This window comes from Myotis brandtii, unplaced genomic scaffold (genome assembly GCF_000412655.1).
Source record: "Myotis brandtii unplaced genomic scaffold, ASM41265v1 scaffold65, whole genome shotgun sequence".
NCBI classification, from domain to species: Eukaryota; Metazoa; Chordata; class Mammalia; order Chiroptera; family Vespertilionidae; genus Myotis; species Myotis brandtii.
Genome location: NW_005370516.1, coordinates 889,051 through 898,913, shown reverse-complemented (window position 1 = coordinate 898,913; position 9,863 = coordinate 889,051). Strand labels below are relative to the sequence as shown.

Genomic DNA, 9,863 nt, shown 5'->3' with positions numbered 1-9,863 from the left:
GCGGCGCGATGCCGCGCTTCCTAAAGGGAATGGCCTTCGTCCCCTTCCTCCTGGTGACCTGGTCATCCGCCGCCTTCATCATCTCCTATGTGGTCGCTGTGCTCTCCGGGCACGTCAACCCCTTCCTCCCCTACATCAGGTAGGCTGGGCGGAGGGTGGACCCCGCGGAGGCGCCGCGGGGTGCCACTGATGCAGGGGCTGGGAACCAGACCCAGCGGGGCGTCTTTAGAACCTAATGAATGGGATCTGACTACAAGGAGAGGAGAGGCTGCCCCCTGGCAGGTGTGTAGAGGCAGGGAGCGTGCAGCTGAGCACCAGGAGGGGTTCGGGATAGACAGAACTACACCGAACTTTCAGGCTGGGGATGGGACAGTAATCTCGGGAAGACGCTTTTCTGGGCAACGACGGATGCCATTTATTGAGAGTGCAAGTTGGAGATCCAGGTGTGAGCTAAAACAGCTCGCATATTTCACTTCTGCTTCCCAGCATCCTCGTGAAGTGCATGTCTGGTTCATGTTTTCAAGAAAGGAAACTAAGTTTATGCAGATGTTGAAATACCATCAGTGTGACACTGATGTCACAGCTAGGAAATGGTGAAAGCAGAATTCACACCCAAATTACATCCCATGCCCAAAGCAACACTCCAGATCTTTGGGGGTCGGACTGAAGCTCTCCTGGATGGAGCCGGCGGAGACCCCCCCCCCACCCCGCCCCAACCCTTCCCTGGGTTCTGTGCCCCCAGAGTCAGAGCCCTCAAGCTGTCAACAACTTGTGGCATCTCTTGTGTTGTCATTATGCCGTTTCATTTTTCTTGAGTTTTGGGCTCCACCTTTTTAAGGTCACTTCATCGTTGCCCAGGACACAGGTCCTGATTCTCTTCGTGTGGCTCCCAACTCCGTGTCTTGTCCATAGCAGTCTTTATCAGAACGATTCATCTCTATCCTAGATTGTGTGGCTTCTCTGGGTCTGTATTGGCTGGTGAGGGGATAATAAAGTTGGCGACACCAAAGTTTGTAGAGATGATACAGATTATAAGGGTTTTCCCTCCTGCAGCCCTCTGCCTCTTGGGCAATATTCTGTAATATTTTCTTTGTGGGTGAGGAGGGGGAAATGAAGGTGAGGCAAGAGGAGACTAGGATTTAGAGATGCAAGGAAGGGAGCATTAAGGAGATAAGGCAAATCTATAGTCATGGGGGAGCAAAGGGGGTGTTTCCCATACAGAAAGAGGCTCCATGCATCAAGCAAACTTTCCCATCTGGTCTTGTGCCCCTGAAGAAACCTGGGCTTGGTGTCTCATGGCTCATCTCAGTCCTAAGTGCCATTGTCTTGCTCCTTAAAAAAAAAAAAGTTTATTGATTTCAGAGAGAGGTAGGGTGAGAGAGATAACATCAATGATGAGAGAGAATCATTGATCGGCTGCCCCCTGCACGCCCCACACTGGGGTTCCAGCTGCAACCCGGGAATCAAATCCTGACCTTCTGGTTCATAGTTTGCCACTCAACCACTGAGCCATGTGCCGGGCTGTCTAATTCCTCTTGATTCTGAAGCAGGATAGATCTTCTGAGACCGGTGTTAAAAGCTTTTCTCACTGCAATGGTTTGAGTGTCTGTGCATTTTCAAAATTTTAAATAGGAATTGTTTGAGCCAAACTGAAGACATGCTAGGGAGCAAGATCTCAAATGCTTCCCTCCCTGCAGTGCTGTGTGTGTCCTGGACCTGAAGGTCAGGGACAGATACACATTGGCCAGGCAGCCAGAGGCAGGGTTTGAGTCTTTGTAGACGTGTCTGAAATAGTTGTGATTAATATCACCACACGGTGAACTTGAAATGGAAGACGTTCAGAAATGGGGAAAAGAGCTGACAAGACGAACCACTCGTGAGATGCTCAAATCACAGACGTGCCAGGAAAGAGATTGTACATTTAACAAGGAAAAGAAGCCTTTAGGAAAAGCAGAATGACTGGAGAAAAAGGCATGAGATTGTTCCGTTGTTGCCAGGAGTCATCAGCCTACACACACACAGCAAACATGTGGATTGTTTGCCCACATGTGCCTGGGGCTTTTGGTTGTCTGAGCTCTCTGCCTGCAAAAGCAGCTGGAGCTCTGAAATGCCTCTGCGCCTCCTAGAAAACCAAGTCATTGAGGAAAGGGCAAGATGTAGGTAAGAACTAGACATCAGGGCCTGATGGGCGTGCCTGAATGATCAGTTTTGTCCAAAAATGTTCAGCTTTGTCTTCTATGATTCATCTCTGCTGTCAATACCTCTTACTCTTCCTTACCCCAAGGAAGGAATGGAGGGATCCATTTCCTCCAACTGCACTGGCTTCCTCCTGTGTCTTAAATGTGCCAGGTCTCCCTGTATCCAGTCGTATTATTCACCATAGCACCTATCACCTTCTAACAAACAGGGTGATTTACTTATTATGTTGGTCACCTGTCTTCCCTCTGGAGTATCTATATATCTATACTAATAAAAGGATAATATGATAATTAGACCAGATGTCTTCTGGACGACCTTCTGGACATCCTTCTTGACAAAGCCAGGCCCGGGTGAAGCCGCCCAGGGTCCTGGGTGCCTGTGGCTATGGCTGGCCCGTGTGAAGCCACCTCTGGTCCCGGGCGCCTGCGGCCAGTCTGGGTGAAGCCAGTCCAGGTCCCAGGTGCCTGTGGCCAGCCAGAGGGAGGGAAGCCCGGGTCCTGGGTGCCTGCAGCTGGCTGGAGGAGGGAAGCCTGGGTCCTGGGTGTGGGGGCCGAGGCAGAGGCAGTTAGGGGTGATCAGGTCAGCAGGGGAGCAGTTAGAGGCGATCAGACCAGCAGGCAGAGGTGGTTAGGGGCGATCAGGCAGGCGGGGAAGCAGTTAGGGGTGATCAGGCAGGCAGTGGTAGTTAGGGAAGATCAGGCAGGAAGGCAGGCGAGCAGTTAGGAGCCAGTGGTCCCGGATTATGAGAGGGATGTCCGACTGCCGGTTTAGGCCTGATCCCACAGGGATGGGGATTGGGCCTAAACTGGCAGTCGAACATCCCCCGAGGGGTCCCAGATTGGAGAGGGTGCATGCTGGGCTGAGAGACACTGCCCCCCCCCGTGCACGATTTTGTGCACCAGGCCTCTAGTATATATATAAAAGGCTAATATGCTAAGTGTTCGTCTGACCAGTAGCTGTGACACGCACTGACTTATCAGAGGGCAGATGCTCAATGCAAGAGCTGCTGTGATGCGCACTGGCCATTTACAGAGAAACGGCACCTGGTGTCCACAAAGCAACACTCGGCTTCCCCCAAGTGGGACACAGGCCCCCGCCACCACCCTGGAGCGACAGCCTACCCTACCAAATCGCAGCTGACGCTGCAGAGACCCCATGGCGCAAAATGTGGCCCACAGCCCAGCTCAGTCAGGAAACGGTGGCTGTGGGCACCTGGTAATGATGTCACATAGCAACGCCTGGCTTCTTCTCCCTAGCGACTAGCTTCCTTGCAATTTCTTCAGCCCAGGAACACGATTTGCTTTACAGCCAGGTGGAAACATTTTACACTTTAACCAAATGTCTGTGAAGTGTTTTCCTGTGCCTCATCTCATTTGATCCTCACAGAAGTCCTGGAGTAGGTAGATAGGAGACTTGGTAGAAACCTATTTTTTTTCATTAGCCGGAAAACGGAGATTTAGAAAGCTTAGAAAGTTGACCTGACTGAAAAGAAGTAAGAAATGGTGGACCTTGAAAATGACTTTAGGTTTTCTCACTGTGCAGAATATAGTCAAACATTGGTGCAGTTAAATATTTTACCCTTTGTTCTCCCTGCGTGATCTACAATAATAATCTGCTTCATGTTGATATTTACTGCTGTGTTGCTGACAATTACCTGAAAGAGAAGTTGGGCTGGAAAAAGTTTAGCGAAATCAGAAAGCAGGTCTAATTAAGCAAGTTTATTCTTTATATATAAAAGGCTAAGTTGACTCGCACGTGCGCAATACATATAAAGCTCTCGCTGGCGCCAATCACACGCGTGTGTTTCGATCTGTCATTGTCTATCGTGAATTTGGTTGACACTTGTATTATAGAGAAAGGGCAAATAGTGATATTAAAATAGTTCTTCTAATTAATTTTCTTTCAATGTGCATGAATTTGTGCACGGGGCCACTAGTAAGATTCATGAAGGCTCTCAATATTAGTTGAATTGATATTTCTCAGACATCCACTATGGATATTGTTATTCTTCCTCTAGGGCAGGGCAGATCGCTTTAGGGGAGGCTTGATCAGGTAGTCATTGGTGGTTGGGATGCAGATAATCCTTGATTGTGGGGTTACATCCTGATAACCTATCTTAAGTTGAAAATATCAACATAAAAAATGTTCAAACCTCTAGAGACTTTTCTTTTTTAATAATTTTTATCTGAAAAAAATTTTTTTATTGTTTTTCTTGTGTTGTAGAGAATTTTAATAAGAGTTTATTTGAGCCAAACTGATGACATGTTCGGGGAGCAAAATCTCACTGCTCCTGAGAATAACAGTTTTGCAGGTTCTTTTATGCATTTGAAATTAAGGAGAGAACTTAGGAAGATTACACGGAGGTGGAAGGAAGTAACTTGGAGATTGGACAGTTAACAAGATTATGTGCTTTCTTGAGGGTTGATGCAGCTTCAAGATGCATTGCTTCTGGTATTTCAATGGTGTGTTAACCTACATGTGCAATGGACAGGGCTGGTTTAAAACACTTTATTAAAGGAGTTCTATGCTTGGGGCATGACTGCCCACCATGACCTGATCATTTAGGAATTTATGATCAGATCAGCCTGTGAGATTACTTTCCATAGAATTCCCCTTTTTTTGGTCCAACATATCTTAAGTTGAAAATGCATTTAGTACACCTAATCTGCTGAACACAACAGCTTAGCCTAGCCTACCATAAAAATGCTCAGAATACATACATTAACCTATAGTTGGGCAAAACCATATAAAGTGTTGAATAGCTCATGAAATTTATTGAATACTGTACTGAAAGTGACAAACAATGGTTGTATGGGAACTCTCCATTGACCATTAACACAGCTGAAAGCACACTGGGCCTGGAGAATGTTTGAAGCATTGAACTAAAACAAAGAATGTTGGCAACACTGTATACTGCAGAGTGTTGGTTGTTTACCCTCAAGATCCCGTGCCTGATGGGGAGTTGGGGCCCATCGCTGCTGTCCAGCATCTCCAGAGTATCTACTGAATATTGCTAGCCTGGGGAAAGATAAAAATTTAAAATTTGAAGTTGGGTTCCTGCTGAATGTCTATTGCTTTTGCACCATGGTAAAGTAAAAATTACATTTAAAAAATCACAAATAGAACCATCATAAGTCGGGCACTATCTGTATTTAAGATGGTCCTTTCACGTGATGACCAATTGGATGTTCTGATTTTTTTTAAAACAATGTTGAACACTTTGAGTAAGACCAATTGCATTTTTAAACAAATATATTTTTATTGATTTCAAAGAGGAAGGGAGAGGGAGAGAGAGATAGCAACATTAATGATGAGAGAGAATAATTGATTGGCTGCCTCCTGCAAGTCCCACACTGGGGATTGAGTTATCAACCGGGTCATGTGTCCTGACTGGGAGTTGAACAGTGACCTCCTGGTTCATAGGTCGATATTCAAACATACCATGTGGGCAAGCCATTGCATTTTAATTAAGAGCCAGAACCCTGGGAGGATCCCTATCCAGTATGACATTCAAACTGAGTTTCCTTATAATATATTGTCTTATTACATTGTTATTCTTCAGTATGTTGGGTAAATGGACAAATAGCTCTTAGACATGTAGAAAGATGCTCAATCTCATGAATCAAATAAAATTTCAAATTAAAACGCACTGATACAATTTTTCATCTACTAGATTGGCAGAAACCCAAATGTGTGACACACTCTATTGGTGAGACTTTGGGGAAACAGGCTATCACACTTTGCGGGTGGGAATGTAAATTGATTAAATCTCTAGAGAGGGACGCTGGCATTATTTATCAAAATGACAAAAATAGCATTACTCATAGCATTGCTTTTAATTAAAAAAGGTTGGAAACCATACAAATAACCATGAGTAGAGGACTGGCTAAATAAATATACTTTATTCAAAGAAGATTTCAAAAATAACTCTCTATATAGACCGCAACCAAGGTACATGCCCTTGACCAGAATCGAACCTGGGACCCTTCAGTCTGCAGGCCGACACTCTACCCACTGAGCCAAACCGGTTAGGACTAGAATACTCTTTAAATTAATACATTGATATAGAAAAATCTCTGATACATTATTACATAGAAAAAGCAAGATGCAGAATAAAATATGCTACCAATTAGTGGAGGTGGTGGGGCTTGAGGGGTAAAGGGCGGGGGTAATACACATTTATATTTGCTTACATAAAGAAACTAATAAAATGGTTTATCTGTGTATGATGGGCAGAGTAGGTCATGGTCAAGAAGACCTTAGCAGATAAGAAATAAGGTGGAAATAAGACCTTTATTCTTTTTTAAAAATTAACCTTTTTACTTTGAGATTATTGTTGATTTACATGCAGTTACATAAAGTAATAGAGAAAGATCTCATATATCTTTTACCCACTTTATCTCAAAGGTAACGTCTTGCAAACCTGGAACACCTTTTTGTATGTAGTTATTTTTCAGCCACATGGATGGGTTTCTGGTCAGAAAATTCAATTAGAAATATGGGATTTAAACAGCTACTAAATTGAAGTAGTATAGTGTGATATTTCTGGATTATGAGGCCATTAATGCAAGGATGTGAAAACCAAGGGCAAACAAAGGTCAACATGGAAGGATTAGTTTAGATTTTTACAAGGTTACACCCACATTCTTGAGCACCATCAAGGTTAATTTGTTATAGTTTCTTATATTTCCTCTGTGACCAAATCCCTCAGCTTATCGTGGTTCACTAGTTACTTATCAACTCCTGTTAGCTTATAAGCTACTCTCTTTTACAACTTCTTTGGCTTGTGTCTCATGCTTCCAGAATGTTCTGTGGCCCTTGGTTTTGCCAATTCTGCATCCTGGTTGCATCCTTTTTTAGCCTGCTCTCACTTTTTGTCAAGTGCTGTTTGCTGTACCAAGTGTAGTCTTTGGTCACTCCCATTGTACTTCCTCATGATCACAAACACTGCTCAGTGATTGGTGGCAGAAAACTGGGTCACCTAAAATTAAGCCACTTAAAGGGGGGGGGGAAATGACACAGTAAACAAAGTAAAAGAGGTTGAGCCTCTCACTTAGTTAACAAAATGTAGGTTAAAATCACATTGTGCTAATTCTTATAACGTACAAAATTCATTATAATGAACACTTCTTATAATGAACAAAAAAATGAAAATGCAAAATTCTTAAAATGAACAAAAATCTGAAAATAATTCAGGTGCTGATTTTAAGGGAGGAGTACATAATTTTCCAATACTGTTTTGTGATTGCATGATACAAAGTCCTTGATTTCACATTTGATTTTTGAAGGGGGATAGGAAGAGGGTCATTTCTGCAGAAATGTTTTAACTTCAATTTTCCAAATGATAATTCTTAATCTATGTATAAAGATATTGATCTTGTTTATTGTCTGTCTCTCACACAAAAGTTCCATGAGGGTAGAGATATAGGGTCTGTTCACTGCTGTCTCCCCAGCATTTATGACAGTGCTAGACACATAGGGGATGCTTAGTAAATATTGACCGAATCCTAAGATCACTTACAACAGAAGGGCCTAGTTTATTTATGCCCATTTTATTAATCTGGTCAGCTTCTCTTCAATTGTTAACTGATTCTGCCAGCATTCACTATTGATTAACTTTGGTTGTGTTTCTATCTCTTCTCTGACCCCATTTCTACTGACTTCATGAAATTCTCGATATTTTACAAGGTTAGCAACTTTGGAATCATTCTATGATAAGCCACTCTCTATTATATCCTCTACTTTGGCTGTGTCTCATGCTTCCAGAATATTCTGAGTCCCTTGACTTTTAAAGTTTTGCCAATTCTGCATCTTGGTTGCTTTTGAGTAGCCTAGTCTCACTTTTTGTCAAGTGCTGTTTGCTGGATTGAGTGTGGTCTTTGGTCACTCCCATTGTTCCTCCTCATGACCACAAACCCTGCTCAGTGATTGGTGGCAGAAAACTGGATCACCTAGTAAATATTCACCATGTTGAATATTTACAACATTTGGTAATCATACTGAGAGGGAATACAGTGTGTTGGATAAAGGAGCAACTTTAGAGCAGACAGCTTTGGTTAGAATACAAGTCTACCATGTGCCCCAGCTATGGGACTTTGGACAAGTTACTTCTTTCTGCTTCCCTATGGTTTTTAAGAATAGCACCTCCCTCATGAGTTAACACATGAACCCACTTAGAACTCATTAACACCCTGGTCCAAGGACATAATAAATTCTCTGTAAGCAATTGCTATTAGTATTATTAAGGGAGAAGTCCACATTGGTCTGGATAGATGCTAGTGTTAAGTAGGACAGGATATTTGGTTGAGGGCTAAGTTTTATAAGTGATTGGTGTATTTGTGCACATAACAGAAACTTTCTTAACCAAATTCAACTTAATGAATTTGCTGGTTTAACTGATAACCTCATTCTCTGAAAAATACACGGACTAAAGCCAGTGAACCCTGAAAACCGTGCCCAGTGATGGCCACTCTGAGCTGCTTGCTTGCTTCTTGCACCTGTTTCTTTGTACCCTTATCAAACGCCAGTTGTGTTTGTTCCCAAAGTGTTTATGCCAGTTGTATTTTTTTTATTGTAATGGTGTGCTTTAACTCAATATAAATAAATTGTTGGTCTGTCAATGCAAAAAGAGAATTGTAGTTTCTAAGAAAACTCGGTTGAGTGTTTTGGAAAGATTCAAAAGAGACTGCAGTTTGTTCACTAGTGTTTCTGACAAATGTAAGGATTTATAAAAACTGTAAAAAAAAACAACACTAAACCCGGTTGGTGTTGCCCAGTGGTTGAGTGTTGACTTATGAACCAGGAGGTCAGGAGGTCACAGTTAATTCCAGGTCAGGGCTCATGCTCGTGGATTGCGGGCTCAAGATCCACAGTTAGTGGGTGGGCAGGAGGCAGCTGAGCAATGATTCTCTCTCATCATTGATGTTTCTATCTCTCTCCCTCTCCCTTTCTCTCCGAAATCAATAAAAAATATATAAAAAAACACAAAAAGGATTCTGCACTTAAATTACTTCAAAAGTGTCTTAAGATTTTTCTTCACCTTAAAGAAACCCAAACAAAATGAGATGATTGAGGGTAGGTGTGGTGTATATATCAGAAACACACACATTGGATTTATACTCATGTAACTGTCTTGGCCTACATCAACAAATAGGCAAATGAATGTATAATTCTATGTTTGTGGTGGGTATGTATCCATATACTTTTTGATGACTTCCTGCTTAAACTGACTTTTTGATTACTAACTACAATGAATTTCAGGCAACAGTGACCTTTGCTTTCCTGTTCAACCATAACAATGGGGTCCGGATAATAAATACGCAGAGAATGAGTTTTCTGTACAGAGAGCCACATATTCTGACGTGATGTTAATGCCATACAGTGCAGTGATGATTATCCCCTAGTGTTTCTAAGCCATAATGTCGTGAGGACGAAAAGGCAGGCATGCCATTTAAAACATTTAGCTAAGAAAAGTATCATTCTTTTAAATGATAATTTATAGTTTACTAGAGGCTGGGTGCACAAAATTCATGCACGGGGAGGCGGGGGGGAGTTCCCCTCAGCCCAGCCTGCACCCTCTCCAATCTGGGACCCCTCGGAGGATGTCTGACTGCTGGTTTAGGCCCGATCCCGGGGATCGGGCCTAAACCAGCAGTCGGACATCC

General features: G+C 42.9%; 1 protein-coding gene across 1 annotated transcript in view; it reads left to right on the top strand.

The window, feature by feature from the left end:
- The first annotated feature begins 6 nt into the window (after positions 1 to 6).
- Positions 7 to 9,863, top strand: part of DRAM1 (DNA-damage regulated autophagy modulator 1) — a 37,517-nt gene continuing 27,660 nt past the window's right edge. The window contains exon 1 of the mRNA XM_005880722.2: positions 7 to 139. Within this exon, the coding sequence (XP_005880784.1) occupies positions 9 to 139 (131 nt within the window). The 5' untranslated portion in view covers positions 7 to 8. The remainder of the gene's footprint in view (positions 140 to 9,863) is intronic.